This window comes from Amblyomma americanum, chromosome 5 (assembly GCF_052857255.1).
Source record: "Amblyomma americanum isolate KBUSLIRL-KWMA chromosome 5, ASM5285725v1, whole genome shotgun sequence".
Taxonomy (NCBI): Eukaryota; Metazoa; Arthropoda; class Arachnida; order Ixodida; family Ixodidae; genus Amblyomma; species Amblyomma americanum.
In genome coordinates, this window is record NC_135501.1 from 201,685,542 (window position 1) to 201,703,585 (window position 18,044).

At 48.2% G+C, this 18,044-nt stretch overlaps 2 protein-coding genes across 3 annotated transcripts in view; one reads left to right on the plus strand and one right to left on the minus strand.

The window, feature by feature from the left end:
• The window catches only part of LOC144133422 (uncharacterized), a 363,299-nt gene that overhangs the window by 199,409 nt on the left and 145,846 nt on the right, over positions 1-18,044 (minus strand). The gene's annotated exons all lie outside the window — the stretch shown is intronic.
• Positions 9,602-18,044, plus strand: part of LOC144133420 (uncharacterized) — a 42,787-nt gene continuing 34,344 nt past the window's right edge. The window contains exon 1 of one of the 2 annotated variants that reach the window (XM_077666510.1): positions 9,602-9,806. In XM_077666510.1, coding sequence (XP_077522636.1) covers positions 9,784-9,806 — 23 coding nt within the window. In that variant the 5' untranslated portion in view covers positions 9,602-9,783. The remainder of the gene's footprint in view (positions 9,807-18,044) is intronic. The other variant, XM_077666509.1, reaches the window with a different exon arrangement.

Sequence of the window (18,044 nt, forward strand, 5' to 3'; positions counted from 1 at the left end):
ATGGCTGGGGAAACTTCAGCCCTCCTCTCGACAGGTTAGCTATCATGGCAGTATTTTCCGCTTCGATCTCTCGATTTTCAATCACCAATGTGCTGAAGCAAGCAGAACATGAAAGCTTCTTTAAAGCAGCATGAGCAGCGTATCCTGCAATGTAGACAATAGCATCCATGTCAGAGTGGGCGTGTGTAATATCGTCGTCGCTGACAGCCACAGAAAAGTTGCATGGGACAAGATCCTCACTTACGTCTTCAAACTCTGTTTCCTCGCGTGGAAATGTCAAAAGTTTTTGAAGACGAAGCTTCTTCTCACATTCGTAGAGCTGACGCACGGAAATGTGGTACTGTGATCCTGCCAGCTGGCGGTAACGGCCGAACCGGTCTTCTAGCGCATCCGTCTGAAATTTGCCCAGCAGTACGTACTTGAAGTGAAGTTCTTCTAAGCAGTAGCGCGAGAGTTCTACCAGAGAATAGCATGTCAGTCGCAAAGCACTGTGAGTCTCTTTCGTCAGCGAGCCACTGGTGATGTTTATTCTTGCCCAAGCGTCCAACCAGTCCACAACGCCGCTCAGGAAAGCTAACTGTGTGTCATCAACAGACCTTACAGGGTCTTGCATGCTGTCCCTTAGCCTCTGGCCTTTGCAAGGGGTCTTAACATTGACTATTTGCCACCATGTGAGGATAACGTCAATGAAAAGAGCAGTCGACTCAGCTTGAGGAATCTTGAACGCGGAACCATGTGTCCTGAGGGCATTTGAAACAAACTGATTAATGACGTCGAGAGCGAGCTTTACATTTTGCCGCTCCATTGAGGTTGGATTCACGGCTTTTGCGTTCAGTCTGTAAGCAGCCTTCACAAGCGACGTCTTCTCTGAAGAATAAAGCTGCCGCACAGCTGCGAAAGAAGCAGCTTTCATACGAGGAGGCCCTTCGGGCATTGCTCCACTCAAGTCCATTTCAGGGAAATAGAGGCATGTTCCAGGGTTTTTCTGGTTAATCCAATTGTTCCTAATGCACTTCAAGAGATGCACAGGATCGACCACGTAGAAAAGAGGGCGAGCGTTATCGGCTGGATGGGGATAGACAATGCTCACCTGAGGACTTGTAGCAAATAACGACATCATCTTGCGGTTCAGAGCATTGTTGTCCGTTATCACAGCGATAATTTTGAGCCCCATTTTCTCAACATTAATGATTATGTTCTTAGCATGCTCGTGCAAAATTTCTGCGCTCAGTTTGCTCACAGGTAATATGTGAATGACGTCCTTGTTTGCAGAAAGGAGTGATTGTACCATGAACACATGGGCTGTTGTTGCTGGTTCCGTTGAATGAACCGACGATCCTACTATTGTGCCCCCTTTGTAGTCGAAGTATGGTTTTATGTGGATCTCATCGATCATCAGGGTCACTGTCTTCTCGTGGTCTTTCATTGATTTGACTCGTTCTCGGATGTAGGAGAGACAGTGCGGTTGATTTTGCTCCACAAGAGGGTCAGCTTTGTAATTTGAGCAAACACGGCGCAGTGTGGAAGGATGGGGCAGAATGATTCTTGATGCAGCTCTTGTGAAGTGATATGCGTGAGGAGAAATTGAATTCAAAATACTGGCGAATACCAGCAGCTCTGCGCTATACACATGCTGTTTCGCGAGGAGAAGCTCTATCTGCTCAACCAGAAATTTCAGCAAAGAAGACTGTTCTTTCGTCGTATCACTGTCCTCAATGAGGTCTGCAAGCAGTGAACCGACAAACTGCAATACTTTAGTATGTTTCGACTCTTTCGTCACCTCAGGTATATTATGCAAGCCTATCTCGAGTTCTTCTAGCAGCAAGGACAGGCTGGAGGTGTCGCATACTTGAGCTGGCAGAATCCTGCCTGAAGGAAGCGACAGAAGCTTCACTCCATTCAAGAAAACAGAAAGTGACAGATCAGGGAGAACTACCAAGGCGCATTTCACATTAGGTGAAGGATCATTCTCGATGAGAAGGAACCTAACGCACTGCTCATCGACAGAAACGGTCCAGAATTTCGTGTTGCAGATTCCAGGCAACTTAGATTTGAACTCCTCGTAAGATGAAACTTTGTTTCTTTTCTGTTCAAGCTCATTAGACTGAAGTGACTTCCTCATAGCCTCCTGCAAAGCAGCGTTTTCCCTTCTTGCTTTTTTCGTCTCTGGCGATTCACTCCGTCCAGGCGTTGAGGACAAGTATTTTGGGCAGTTTGGAAAAACAGAAGGCGCAGCATCAATCTTCAACTGTAGCCTGTCACGCTTCACCTCTATTATTTTCCCTGTCAGTTCATCTTGGTGTGACAACGTCGTAATGAAGTCGCCTGCGTGGAAGTGCAGTTCACACACCTGCACGAGAAAATGAAGCAAGGCCATTCGCCATGACTCTCCATTGCCTAAAACACTAAGTAAAAAGAGTCTGAATAGTGAACAGCTTTTACATATTTACACAGCTTTTACACAAGCCTTATGCACATCCACAGAACTAACTGCTTCCTGGACAATTCATACATAAGTGTAAGAAGTGATATCATTGCCTACAAAGACAGCATGCCTTTCCGGGAGCGACAGCTCACAACTAAGATAATTACCAGCGCCTATTAAGCAATATTTCAGAGTCTTACCCTCGAATGCTCTGTAGGTGTGAAATCCTTCCGTGGAATGGCTCGCAACCAGGCTTTTCTTCGTACTTCGTCTCTTGGGAAGCAATAAACACGTACTTTGGGACCATTCTGGTAGTTCCCGCGGCACCCGGGAACACAGCACCGGCCCATGTTTCACGAAGTTGCACTCGCTACACGGCAGGCAATCAGTTTCCCATTCGTGCGCTAGCACAGGTACGCACGCCACACAAGAAACGGCCACACGAAACAGACACAGCCGTGCGAGGAGCGAACGGAAATGCACCCAACGCCAGGCTGAAAGACTCAAGCAGCAGCTAGACGCTCACTGCAAGACTGCGTTCGTGTCTGTGCTTGCCCGGGCAAGCGCGAGCACATCGAGGGAGACAACCGAGCGGAGCGGAGCCGCGCTTGGTGAGCAGCCTGACCGGACACTTGGCGTGACGTAGCGCGTGTGGAAAGGAGGGCCTGGAGAGGCCTGAAGAAAGTATTTAGAGGGTGTTGTTCCGGCGCGCCAGTTGTGCGCCGTGTGACGTCACTGCTCCTCGCGCATGCGCAGCACGGCTTTCCAGGAGCCACGCGAATCTGCTCAACCTCGACCAGAGTAGCTCACGCTACAAAAAAAAGCACAATTCAGCTTAAAAATAAATATAAACAAGAGCAGACCGCCTTTCACGTCTCTCGATAAAGGAATATGCATGCAGCATATACAAATCCCCTCGACGGCAAGAACGCACCACCGGTATGAGCTAAAGAACACCTTGGATGATATGCAGCATGAGAAAGTCCGCGCCACGCAGCAGGCATATATATATATATATATATATATATATATATATATATATATATATATATATATACATATATATATATATATATGCTAAAACTTCGTGCCCCTCCCCAACAGATAAACGCAGTGCCATATAAGCAAGTCATTTGTTCCGCGCTCCGTCTCGCCAGAGTGCCGTGCAACGCAATGGAAGCTATACAGCTGAGGTAACACAAATAGCCGCTAGAACTAGTGTATGACAGTGGCATCAGCGAATCGCAGATTATTCAGGTATTCTCCGTTAACTCTTATCCACAACTGTTCTCAATTCAGGCTTCGGAATACCTCCTGTAAACATGCGATTCGCTGTTTACATTGCCTTGCTGAGTCACTCAAGCGATTAACTGCAAATCATGATCAATGAGTTAGACAGACAGAGAAGCACAGTGGGTCTAAAAATTAACATGCAGAGAACCAAAGTAATGTTCGACAGTCTATCAAAGGAACAGAAGTTCACAATTGGCAACGAGGTGCTGGAAGTGGTATTTACTTAGGGCAGGTAGTGACAGTGGATCCGGATCATGAGAGGGAAATCACTAGAAGGATAAGAATGGGGTGGAGCGCATATGGCAAATTCTCGCAGATCATGAATGGCAGGTTACCAATATGCCTCGAGAGAAAAGTGTACAACAGCTGTTATCTTAACGGTACTCACCTACGGAGCAGAAACGTGGAGGCTAACGAAAAGGGTTCAGCTCAAGTTATGGACAACACAGCGAGGTATATGGAAAGAAGAATGATAGGTGTAACGTTAAGAGACCGGAGGCGGGCAGAGTGGGTGAAGGAACAAACGCGTGTTAATGACATCCTAGTCGAAATCAAGAGGAAGAAATGGGCTTGGGCAGGGCATATGTAATGCGAAGGCAAGATAACCGCTGGTCCTTAAGGGTAACGGAGTGGATTCCAAGAGAAGGCAAGCATAGCAGAGGGCGGCAGAAAGTTGAGTGGGCGGAGGAGATTAAGGAGTTTGCTTGCATAGGGTGGGCGCAGCTGGCATATGACTGGGTTAATTGGGGAGACATGGGAGAGGCCTTTGCCCTGCAGTGGGTGTAGTCAGGCTGATGATGATGATGACGATGAGAGTGTATTGAGAGGCGTTAGGGTTAGCGCCTTCTGATAGCAAACCACTATATATATAACTACGCAGCCCAGCCCAAACACACGTTGTATACTTCCTCGCGGGCCCCATTCCTCCACGATGTGCGGACGGCTCAGGACGTCAAGTGGTGCCATCTTTAGCTCGTTATGTGTTTCCCGGGTGTGCGAAAAAAAAAAAAACAAGCACGGTGGAGTTACGTCATACTTGCAACCAGCAAGAGAAGACGCGGTCTCTCTCTCTCTCACGCACACACAGCACACGCACGCACGATCCCAGCAGCTTGGTGAGAAAGTAAGCACCACGGTGCGCTGTCTCTGTTTCCTCCGTCCGTGGTCCCATTTTCGCGCTAACCCTGCAGACATTACACGGTCTTGAGTCGTTTGTGTCCACGCGGTAACAAATGCGTGACATCGCCCTATAGTTGAAGCTTGGCATTAGTTCTTACAACACAGTTTTTTTTTCTCCCTTTTTCCCATGCGGCACATATCAGGGCTCCTCTCAGCTGCACGCTACTTCCGAGACACCGACCCACCGCCTTCAGCATACATTATCTCAAAATGAATTTCGCCTCGAACACATGCCACCGATCCGTCGCCTCGAATAGTTTATGGCCGCGTCGTCTCTCTGCTACCGCTGCTTCTTTCTGCCCAGACTGGAGAGATGGCTATTTGGCCGTGAATAAATTGTCTATTTTTTCTGTTTTTCTGTTACCTTGTCTCCCAGTTTAAACACTTCTCTTCGGGATCTTTTTGTTTGCTTGTTTCGTCTTCAGGGAACGCGAGAATAACGACCGCAACGTCAAATGCGTCCGCTGCGCAGTTGGCTTCGCTTACGGGCAATTTTTCGTCGCGCGAGAAATTCGTCGCGGGCGATAACAGCGACTGCTCACTTCCGTACAAGCAGCTATCAAGGCGCAGGCTGGCGGCGATAAAACTTCTAATTGCTTCCTGAGGCACGAAGGCCGATAGAGTGAACGGAATGAAAGGAAATAAAGGAAGGAAAGGAGTAGAAAAAAAGAAAAAAATGTTGACGCAGTTTTAAAAGCAGGAATGTACCCAACGTGCACACCTACATGTTCACTTAAGGGAAGACGACCATCCCTTATAAAAATGTTCTATAGACTTCTTATGGACTCTATTGCCTTTCTACAAATATTTCTTTTTGTCTATTCATAGTCTATAGACTATCTGTCGACAAAAGTCTACTAAAAGTGCATGGTCATAAATCTATAGGATTTGTATCGCCTATAGACTGCTCTCTATAGTTTTTCTATAGAGAGTTTATTGACTTCCTATACAAAAGTTTATAGATAGTCTATAGACTGTCTAAAGAAATTTTTGTAAGGGATGGTGGGTCCGACCGAGGCGGCAACATCATACAGAGTTTGTTTGCCACAATGCTCGGCCTGGCCCATTTTTTTTGTGTGTGTGGAAAATCGTTCAAAGTGGAGTATTTGTAAGAAGGGAGTAATTACTCATTAGCTCCCATGTAAGCGCAGCCGTAGGGCTACAAAGGAAAGTTATACAGCTTTCGTACTCGGACGACTTTTTCTTCAACTACGAAGTTTCTGTGGAAGCTGTACAGCTTTCCTGTGTAGCCGTATGGCTGCGTTGGGGGTGGATGCTAATGAGTAATTGCTCCCTTATAATAATGCTAATCTTGTGTACATACACCAATAGCGGCTGTCCAAGACGACAACGCCGTGGTGCTTTTCCTATGGCGACGGCTTTTACAACAGTTTTCAAAATGTTTCCCGTAACAAAACTCAGAAAATAAATATCCAGGTACGCCACGCGATCAGATCCCATACGTTATAAAGGAGACGGAGGCGCCACCTATAGGCTGTCGGCGGCGCACGCCAACTATGCCAATATGACTTGACCAATACTAAGCAGTTCATCTGAACGCCGCGCGTGGCGCGACAGTCAACTAACCTCCGAGCTTCAGACCAATCTGACCTACCGTCATCGAGGCACGCAAAAACAACCTTAAACCAAGGGGCCCTCTGTTGAGGAGTTTCGCAAGCGACAAGATCAAACAGCTCTGAATGAATTTTCCATAAGGACTAGACGCGCCACAGAAAGAGAGAGAGGTCAACAAATCCGCATCCATGCCCTCTGGACAAACTCAGACTGGCAGACTTCGCACAGCTTCGGTGACGTCAAACAGGACTAAGTCAATCATTCTCGACACTTCGCTCGCACACTTTCGATCCCTTCTCAACCATGAAGCCATGAAGTTGGGTTCCGTTCTTGAATGCTTTCTTTCTTCCATTATTTTTTTCTTTCTAACCTCCTCCTGCGCTCCGAAGTCCCATCTTGTTTGGCCACTGATAACACTCCTGCATTTCGTCACACGGGCGAGCCAGGATAGGACGCGACACATTGCGCGGGGGAATGTAGCAGAAAAGAAAGCGCATAGTGAACTCGTGATGAAACACGTCACGGCGTTGTTGGTTCTGCACTTCTTCCCAAAAACTAGACAAGGCACAGCACAGTGGAAGGAAGAGAGAGACGAAAGCGCCCTCTGTATCCAATCTTCTCCAACACCTCACCCCGTCCGATCTTCCTGGTGCTCATACACGTAGGGGAACAAAAACCCCAGAGTCAGTTCGACGGTTCCCAACATTGGCTGCCACCCGCTGCAGTGTGTGTATGTATGTATGTATGTATGTATGTATGTATGTATGTATGTATGTATGTATGTATGTATGTATGTATGTATGTATGTATGTATGTATGTATGTATGTATGTATGTATGTATGTATGTATGTATGTATGTATGTATGTATGTATGTATGTATGTATGTATGTATGTATGTATGTATGTATGTATGTATGTACACACACACGCACGCACGCACACACAATCCTAACGTGTCATCTACACACCACCCATTCGGTCTTATCCAGCGCCATCCCGCGTCGTCTTTGCAGTGAAGCAGAACCTACAAATCACTCTTTTCCATTTATACTCGCCCGTTCGTTTCATCATCGATTTTCGTCCACAGTGTGCGCGTGCAGATGTGTTTCCAGGAACCAGCCTCCGCTTCGTCGCCCACTCTTCCTATTTGTCGACTCGCCCTCACCCACACCTTCTGGACCTCCCCCACTGTCCTCTGCAGACCTCTGATTCGGGGCTCTGTCGCGGAGATGTTTTCACCGCCATCCACCAATGCGAAAGCCACGCGGCCGCAGACAGAGACTGTACGAAGCGCGGTGAAATTTCACTCGCTATCACACCTAGCTATATACTCTTTTTTTTATTGCTGCTGTTGTTTCGCTTTGCTTCTGCCTCAGACCATGGCTAGGCCACTTGGGTCTTCCAGGAAGTTAAATTCGTCTCCGGTCTATCGCTATCCCACGAAATCAATTTGGTCGTATCTTTTTTTTTAGTCTTTTCTTCGTCTTGTTACACCGAATACCGTACGGTACGTCGTAACAGCTCCCTCCTGTCTTGCTTTTTATTTTGTCTCGCCTCTGTTAACACTTCAAGAAACGATCTTTCTTTCCCTCCTTCTTTCTATCTCTTCCTTCCTTCCTTCTTTTTCTCTTTCTTTTTTCTCAACAAATCTACGCCGCCATAATAGGAAAGGAAAGGAGCACCGTACGGTCAAGTAACGCGACAGCCTAACCTCCCATGCGTAACCTCCATAACTGGTAACGGAAACATGTTGGCGAATTATTATTATTATTATTACTATTATTAGTCCCAGTCCTGGACCTCACAAAGCAGGTCATGGGGACCTGGGCTGTCAGGATGCTGGACGCGCAAGTCAGTCGCCACCAGCACCCCGTATTTTGTTAATTCAGTCACGCATGAAGCCATTATTATGCCCGAACGTAGAACTTCAAGCTTTCGGCCACCGAAGGCTAGGAACTAGCCTCAACGAATTTTATGTCCCGAAATAAACGAAACCGAAAGTACGCCATGCTTCCACCGGATGTTGTCAGTCCCTCAGGAGAGATGGCATCTCGCCTTGTCCGCATTTTTCCCGCTTTGACTCGTCGGAAATTACGCCGAGAAAGTGAAGATCGGAAGAGCAGCGGTAGTTTTCTATTTTTCTTTTGTATGCCAGGCAAACCGGCCGTCCTCAAAAACGTCGAGACTTCAAATCCTTACAAAAATTTTTTTAGGCAGTCTGTCCGTAGAATTCTGTCTACAAAGTGCATAGACTCTCTAAAGACAAACCATAGAGAACAGTCTACAGGCAATAAAAATCCAACAGAAAGTCTATAGACAATCTATAGATTTATGGCCATACACTTTTAGTAGACTTTTGTCTATAGGCATTACATAGACTATGAATAGACAAAAATAAATATTTATATAAATGAAATAGAGTCCATAAGAAGTCTACAGACTGTCTATAGACCATTTTTGTAAGAGAAGGCATTGGGAGAAGACGAAGAAGGGACCGAGACGAGTGCCGTCGGCTTTTTAACGCGACAACGGCGCATCTCAGTGGACACCTGAACCGCGCCGTAACCGTAATCTGAACCGCGCAGCGCAGATCGGCGGCGGCGGGCGTTTTTTTTCGAGACCGGGCGTCAAATGCGCGCCGTCGGGCGAAAATCGCCGACAAAAACGCTCCATGTATCCCGGGCTTTATGGAGCGTTTTTCCTTGCCTCAAGCCCTGTGCGCACACTTGGTTCACACCTCTGTTCACACTTGGTTCACACTTCTGCAGACATTTCATGTCTGGTGAAGCGTTTATTTTCACGATAATAACATTTCCGTGCTAAAAACACAGCAGTGCTCGTCGGCCATGGCGGCCATGTTGGCGGCGGAGGCAGCCAAACCGGAAGAGCCGGCTTTCTGCGCTGATTGCAGGCTGCCGCTTCTCGTAAAGACGAAGCTTAAGCGTCCTCCAAATTTTTCTTCGTCTTCTCTCGTTTGGAATTTCTTGACCAAGTTAACGCACTAACTATACTAACTAACTACTATCACCACAACTTCTTTCCTGCCAACTCTTGTGCGCTTCTAAATTACCTTTTTGACTCGTTCCCAACGCAGGGTGTTAGACGCGGGGCGTCGCTCGACTAAATAATGCCGGAAGAAGATGAAGTTTCCGCCGACAGGTGCCGCCACCACTAGTGCAGCCCGGCGGCGTAGACGGCGGTGTGTGCGGTCCAGTGGGCGCAGCGCCGGCCTCTGGCGAACGCCGAGGAGCGGCCCGGGGCGCCCGGACACCGGCCACCGACGCCAAGCGCCACCGTACGGGGCGGGCCATGACCAACGACGGCACACAAGCGTGAGGCAACAACAACCTTTAAATCTTTACTTATGTAGATGTGGGATCAGTCCTTAATCTTTGCGCGGCTTATGGAGAAGTACAAACAGTGGAGCATTTCACTTTACAAAGTTGGGACTCACTTCCTGCTGCTTCTTTCCTGCGGTGCGAGCGCCGGAGGTTTTGCATTGCATCAAGTTTGCGAATGCGTTCACAATTACGTAACAGCTACCGGCACATTCCCTCGCTAATTGTATCCGAAATTTCCGCATTCATAAGATCTTTTAGTAATTTTCATATATTCAATTCACTGACCTTCTCTCCCGTTATTTTGTCTTTTTATTTCGCCCTTAATTATTCTGATATACCACCCAAAGCACAACGATTAGCTTGGCTACAGTTCACCCTCTTCTTTTTGCTGTCCTCACTGAACCCTCGCCTATCCTCCGTCGTGGGCATGTGCCACGTCACTACGGCAACAACAACCCCGTGTTTCTTGTGGGGCGCGCATATGGTTTTCCTACACGCCTGGTACAGACTCTGAACCAGAGATAACTATAAGAGTAACAAAAGGATTCGCCCTTTAGAAGCCAAATTTTACTCCCTAAGAAACTAACCGCAAAATGGTCATCAACACAGTTACTCTCCCCAGGGACTAAGGGCTGCTGTTAGTCCCACTCTAACCGCTATTGGGTCAGGGTGTACGGTGGACAGCCCGCGTGACACAGGCGCGACATATCAGACAGACGTATACTGTCTAGAAGCGTGACACATTGCTGCTGTAGCACGCGTGATAGAGGAGCGCGATAGGGACGCGCTATACGACACGCAAAACAGATAAACGTGTCGGCGACCACATACACGAGCTTGTCCACAGTCAGTCGTCTTATTTCGCGCACTCGAATGCAAACCAACACGGAACATAACAGCTATGCGAAAAATATTCCTACGGCCTTGTCGAGCAGCCTGGAATCCGGAAAGCTTAACTATACACTGCAGGGCTGTAAATTCCAGACGCACTCTGTCGCTAGTGCTCGGTGCACCAGCCAAGTCTACACTCCAAGCACAAAGGAATAAAAAGGGAGTAATCTATCCTCAATAAGACTCCTTTTTATAAAAGGAAGCGCGCTAGAGGACAACTACCTTTTTACTCTCATATAGGCGTATTCGTGTTTGTAGCAAGGCAATGTCATAAACCTTTGGGGCAAGCTGCACGCTGTAGAAACTGGGGCGCCCGCCGTTGCACTGTGATACAGCTGCTGATACAGCCGCCGTAAACGGGCGTCGCTTCTCTGAGCGAGGGACCTGTAGTGACCTATTGTGACGATCCTGTAGGTCCTGTAGTCGCGATATCCTGCAGGTTGCCGAGAGTGTAACATTATGCAGAAAACTCCCTTTCTTAATGGCACAACCGGTCCGCAGTTCATTCGCATGCCCGACACGCTGTGCTGAACGTCAACAGGTCATCGACAGGGACGCGTGCACTAACCTTCTGAACGCAACAGAACATTACAGCAAGGCATCGACGTAGACACCACTTTTGTTGGGTCTTGAACATACCCCTGAAAACACTTTTCCGAAAAACTTGTTCTGAAACATGGAAAAAAAACATTTTGTGAAAAACTTTCCTTTACGGCATTCCTTTCTGCAATGTCGGCTATACAAAGCTCGAAAGGGCATAATATGCGCGTTGAGGCGAGGCACACAAGCACGGGACATAATGAGAACATCGAAGTCAACTACCACTCTCTATACAATAAACGGGCGCAAGAGCCCAACTATGCAACAAGAATAAACGACACGACGCGCTCTGAAAGAAGCTCGACTATATGCCAACTTGACCTTCTGCTGAAAGAAGTCCATCGCTCATCTCTCTATTAACAACCAGCTGCGTTACGACGGCAGGGCACGCAGCCAAAAGCGATTCAGCTAAACGGCGTGCTGGACAAAATTACGCGTAAATATATACAGGGTGTTTCCCCTAAGACTAAACATTTTTTTTAAATAGGCCTTTTGAGTTAGAAGAGCTCTTTTCTTCAGCACTGCATTGTCAACGGTGCAGTAGATCATAATACAGCTAAGACGCTCTAATTATAGCAGAATGATTAACTACTATCGAATAGTTAGCTTTGTAAATATTACCTTTAGGCTCGTTCATTATTAAGAGCCCTCTAGCCCGCCGTAAGTAAAATCCACATCAGTTTTTAGAATCTCAAAAACGCGGTTACACTCGGCGCTGTCACCCAACAAATTTTGCTATTTCGACGAGTTACGTTCACTGGAGAGGTTGCTTTGCCTGCAAGCTCCTCGAAAGCACAAGTATTTTGCCACGATGTAGCCAGTATTCGTTAGGCCACAACGCCGAGATTAACCGGGTTTTCGAAATTCTAATCACTGATGTGGATATTACTTACGGTCGGCTACACGGATCTCATTAACTGAGGAGACTATAACAGAAATAGTTAAATGTTAACTATTCAACATTCGTTAACCAGCCTGCTAGTTAGCATGCACTAGCTGTATTTTAATGTTGCACTACACCGCTGACAATACTATGCCAGAAAAAACGCTCTTCTAACTCAAAAAGCCTAGTTTCAAAATTCCAGAAAGTCCCAGGTGGAACACCTTGTGTATATAACATAAAAGCAGGGGGGGGGGGGGGGGGGGGGGTTGCAGTCAAGTTAACCCGGCGATGTCATAACGCAGACAATTATCCATGCCGCCGGCAGTCTTACCGCGCGCGTGAACGGCATAGGCTTTCTACACGCAACCGACTTGCTCGCCGAAAGAACCCCCATTTCATCACGTAGCTATTAAAGCGCCCGCGATCCAAAGACACGCGCTATCGGCGCCACAAACCCCTGTACCGGACACATCAGGAGACGGGGAATCATTTCCGGACGTCGAGGCATTGCTTCACGGTTTCCCTCTGTCCTGGCCGCTTGCGAACGGTCCAGGTCATATATTTCCCAACCGCGCCGCCGCTGCCTTCCAATGCACCCCGAGAGAGGCGAAGACCGTAACCCCGATCTATCAGCCGCCCGCCAACACGCCCAAAAGGCCATTAATTTCGCGCCTGTATCGCGGATCACGAAAAGTTGTGTATATATGACCCAACGGAAACGTATCGTCGCATGACTCGGGCGACGATTTCACCCCCAAAACCTGCAAGAAAATAAAACAAAATAAAGTCGACGTCATCAAAGTGACGCGGTAGAGACGTTTCCCTCTCTAGATAACTAGGGGGGGGGGACGCGCTTAGTCACAAAGCACCGGAAGTTCGACGCGCGTTGCCTCGAAGCGACGAAAGGGGGCGAGTCGGTCTCGGACGCTGCGTATAACGATGCCAAGATCGCGCGCGCTCACGCGCTTTCGGCGCGAAAGGAAATCGCAAGAAAAAAGGCGCGAAAACGATTAGTGCGCGCACGAAGACCAAGAGCTGTGTGGGAAAAGGCCGCTAAAGAAAAGGGGAGGGGGGAGGAAACCGGCTGACGTACGCCGATGCAATGCGATGAAGTAATCGCTCTTGAAGGGACGAGGCGCGCCATTAAAAGCCTCGATACGTGGGCGTAGCTACGCGTTTTCTTTTTTTTTCATCTTTTTCTGTCCTTCCTCTTCATGCTTATGGTTTGGAGAGTTCAAAGCGTTACAACAAGCTCCAAAGTAAGCTCTTTTGTCGATAACGAGAAACAGAAGTGAATCGGCTTTTGCAAGTGGCCACAGAGTTCCATTAAGGAACTCGTTCCCAACCGCTCCTCTACTCCTACAGGCGAAGTCACTTTCTTTTCTGTTTATTTTCTTTTTGTTCCGTCCAGTGAAGCAGGGCACTCCAGCTTGTTCACAGAACCCACCAAGCTCCGCTTTGGGATGCGCAGAGGCTTGCTCGGAACTAGGCTTTTAAATTCTGATTTTATTAGCCCTTTATTTTTTTTTTCCCTTTCGTTCGCGCAAAAGGCGTACAGTCAGCGTCGGCAAAACAGCGCTTCCCACGCACTACAAGCCTGAGCCGCCCCAGGGCGCTTGTTCAGCACTTCGCTTGAACCAGCAAAATCGGCCTGTACGCCTGTTCCTGGAAGCCACGTACAGTTGGAATTGCACTGCTCGTCTAACCCTATTTCAAACAAACAACAAAATGGGGGGAAAGCTGCCAGAGCAGCTGTCGATTGCGGTTTATTATAGCGTTGTCTGAGCGGCGCACTCGTAGAGAGAACATCATCGATGGGTGAATTTTTTTTCCTGCTTTTTTCCCTATGTTCCTCATTAACCAAATTATCAGCGTTGTTTCAGTTGAACATCTTAATTCTCGTTTTTGGCCATTATTTGGTGTTCCTTTTAACTTCTTATGAAGGCGAAGTTGAAACAACGAGCACTGAAAAAATTTTCCTGCCGTTCTGGCCCCCTCACGGGAGCCTTGTTCAACGACAACTTTTCTTCAGCGGTTAGTGTTTCGCCTTCAGCTTCACGTCCATCCCCGATCAGGCCAGTTTCCGTCAAACCATCGATTTCGCGAACTTCTCACTTCTCCTGCTTTCTGCTTGAATTTGTATTTCATACAGACACTCCTATTCTGATCATAAGCATTGACCTGCAGTGTCGTGAAGTAAACAAATAAACAACGCCACTTATTTCTGCGGCGCATGCGCACTAAAAGCACGGCCGGCTTCTGTTTCAGCGCATGCGCCTGCATAGTCGTTATTTCCGGCCGGCTCTCGGCGACGGCGAATCGCGAAGCGTGGCGGCCGCGCGCTGCCGTGTTCCCCTTAAACATGAAACATAGCGTACGTCAGTCGTGCTCCTCCCGTTGCGCAAACCAGGCAGAGATGCTGGGACCGAAACTCAGCATAATTGTGTTTCCGTTTAATGCGTTAGCATTACAACACGCATTATTGTACAAAGTGTGCGGCGTTGGCGCGTGTAGCCTCGTTTGGCACGAGGCGAAGCGCAGAGAAGAAAATCCGCACAGAGGGAGAGGGAAGACGAAGAGAGAGTGGGAGGCGATGGTTGGCAGGTGAGACAGGGCGGAGAGGGCGCAGGGCCTGTCACGCGGTGACTGGCGGGCAGGATAACGCCATCTGTTGGCGCGGCGCGAAATGGTCAGCGGCAGCGCACGCGGCCGCTCCGTCCGAGGGGAACACTAATGCTAACGCATACCCTGCCGCAACAATTGCACTGATCGTGTGAATTTTAGGGCGTAAGCCTTTCTTGGCTCATGAGTGGCGTGGATGGAAGTTGCAGACGGTCTTTGGACGGAAGTTGTGCGCACGAACTGTCAATCGTAAGTTGATAAGCAACATATATTAATGAAACAAACAAAATAAATAAATAATGGGAATAAAGAATAAAAGCAAAATAAGTAATTAAAAAATCATAACAAGAAAGTAAGACAGAAATAAAATAAATAAAAACAAACAAACAAGTAAAACAAAATTAATGAAATGAAAAGAACGAAAATAAAACAAAAATGTAAAATATATGGAGAAAAAGAGGACAGGGAACAGCTGTCGCATTTCCGCTCATAAGCAGACGTAAGTGCGAACCTGTGTTTTTCATTCCCGATTTTGAAATGAATCAAACTGAGTGCATTTGCGATGGTTCGTGCCGGAAGAGACTTGAAGGGCCGGAGGCAGACCAGGAGGTACTTACCGGACGTTCGTGTATAGTGCGCTTCGATAAATATTTGTTTTAATTTTTGCGCTCTTCCCTGCGTTATCTGCGCACCGGACTCGCGATATCGTGCAGCGAGTAACGGCGCGATTGTGCGATACACTTTGCAGCACACATCCTGCGCCAACACGATACTGATACAAAAGAAACTGCAGCAACAGGCGCGATTTCCGTTGGCAAGAGGTTGAAAGATAGCGCGACAAAAATTCGTTCACGATTACCGGCCGCCAACACGGGCTAAATATAGGGGCCCACCGCGCCGCCATTTAGCCCCTCAACGAAATTATTTTCTTTATTCGAGCTTGCGATTAAGCCCTGCTTTTTCACACCACAGTAGCCTGTAAAAACACACGAATGTTCAGGACGGAGTCACAGTATACCGGCGCGCTTTCAAGAATTCATGGCGGTAGACCCTGCTCACGGATCAGAAAGGTCAGCTTTAGATTCGCAGTCATACCGACCGCACCTCAAGCGCGACGTCGGGAGACCAAATCAGCGTTCGCTTATTCGGTTGAACAGGCAACGAAACGGCTCAACTAGAACGTCATAAATTTAAGGTCTATCGAATGAGCACAGTCCAGCAAAGCTTGATTTTACCTTTCCCTTTCGAACTACAGAAAAAAAATACTAATACAAAATCAATTCACTTCGATACGATCTCACGTCACTTATCGCAGAACTGCAAAAAACAGCTCCCCTATTCTCGGCAAGACATTCCTTTCGCTATCAATCTGCCTCCGATTATTTCCCGCGTGTACACACTCATATCACGCCTAGAACAGGATCGGCGGTTCTCCCCTAATCCGAACAAGTCAAGCAGTGGAGTCAGCGAAAAAAAAATACAGTGACAGACAAACCGGTCCTTTTCTCAAGCAATAGTTGTCGTAACGTTACCTTCCCGCACACGTCCAGCCCATCGGCGCGAAATTAGGGCAAACAACCCTTCGTACATTGCGCCAGTGAATTAAAATATACCGCAGATGGCGACGATTACCACTGCATGGCCGCTACACCGACACCTGCTTCGGTGTCAAGTTCCTGTTCGGTGTAGAAGTATACTGCGCAGTTGCCCTGTCGACTACCTTCGTAGAGGTTTATTGCAGAATTCGGTGCAAGCCTGTTAAGTCCTGCAGTCGAAATTAGTTTCAAGATATTTTCGTACAACGCTGTACAATGCAATGCTTTTGAGAACACTTTTCGATGCTATTCCAAAGTTCCGGTGCAGGAGTGTATTGCAGCGTTCACTAAGCTGATCTATTGTAGCGTGAGCTACACTGGCCGAGGTTGAGTAGTTTCGCGTGGCTCCTGGACAGCCGTGCTGCGCATGCGCGAGGAGCAGTGACGTCACACGGCGCACAGCTGGCGCGCCGGAGCCGCCGCCGCCGCGCGCGCCTCGCAGTACTGCGCATTCCAGAGGAGTGACTTCATAGCCGCGGCAGACGCACTGGCGCCGGCGCGTGCCCAGCTGTGCGCCTCCGTTGCGCAGTAGCCAAGTCTGACGCTGCGCCGAGGCCGCTTGATAGCGCCACTCATTTTGTGCGCATGCGCAGAGGTATCAGTAGGTGTATACATAAAGCGGGGCGTTTTCCAGTGTGGTATAGCCATGGAGAAGGAGAGCGAAATTGCTGCTCACGCTACGTATATCCTGGCATAGCCGAGCTAAGCCACTGCTATTTTTTTTATTTAAGGGGCGTGCTGTAAGATGCTACCAGATACTCCCACTGCAACCGTCCTCTTTTTGAGTGTCATTCGGTAGAATTTCTAGCGGAAAGCGCAAACCACCTGCAAAGCGTAATGACGTTTCGTTCCAACCTAGCAAAACTAACCCAAGGACGAGACGTAACCACGGATCAGAACCACTAATGTCGACCGTCGTGTAAATGCAGCTCTACAATAGAAACACCGCTATCATCATTATCGAAAAAACAGCTCAGCAGTGTAGGACCACTGCAAACAGTCTTGCGAATGGGCTATCAGTAGGACCACTACTGTGAATGGTATCGAAACAAATACATAATCACTGCGACTAACTGTCAAACCACCGGGTTGTGTCACCTTCGTGGCGATACCCTCCGAAGCTGACGCATGGCGACTATGCATACACAGCGCAGAAAGTGACGAGCGCCACGCAAGCACAGCCACGCACCTCGTCAACGCAACTTCCGCTTCGCTGTCCACCTCTGTAAAACTGTTCAGTCGGTCGCATTTCTTTCACAGCGCAGCATTAGTCTGCAAACGAGGCAGCGATCATCGCCGACCCCCCTACGCAAACGAAGACGCTTTCATGGCATACGATCGACTGTGCATACGATCGATTAACTCAGCGCAGCGGCAGTTTCGCAACCGACCGCGGTGGCGAGATTATGTCCCACTATGCATCTGCACCGACGCATTACCATAGCCATCAAGAAACACCACGACAGCGGCATTCGGGAACAGCTGACCATTTCTTTCTTTTCTTTTTCTTTTTTTTTTGGGGGGGGGGGTAACGTCCCAATGCGACTCGGGCTACGAGGGACGCCGTAGTGGAGGGCTCCGGAAATTTCCACGTCCCAAAGGCGACTTGGGCTACGAGGGACGCCGTAGTGGAGGGCT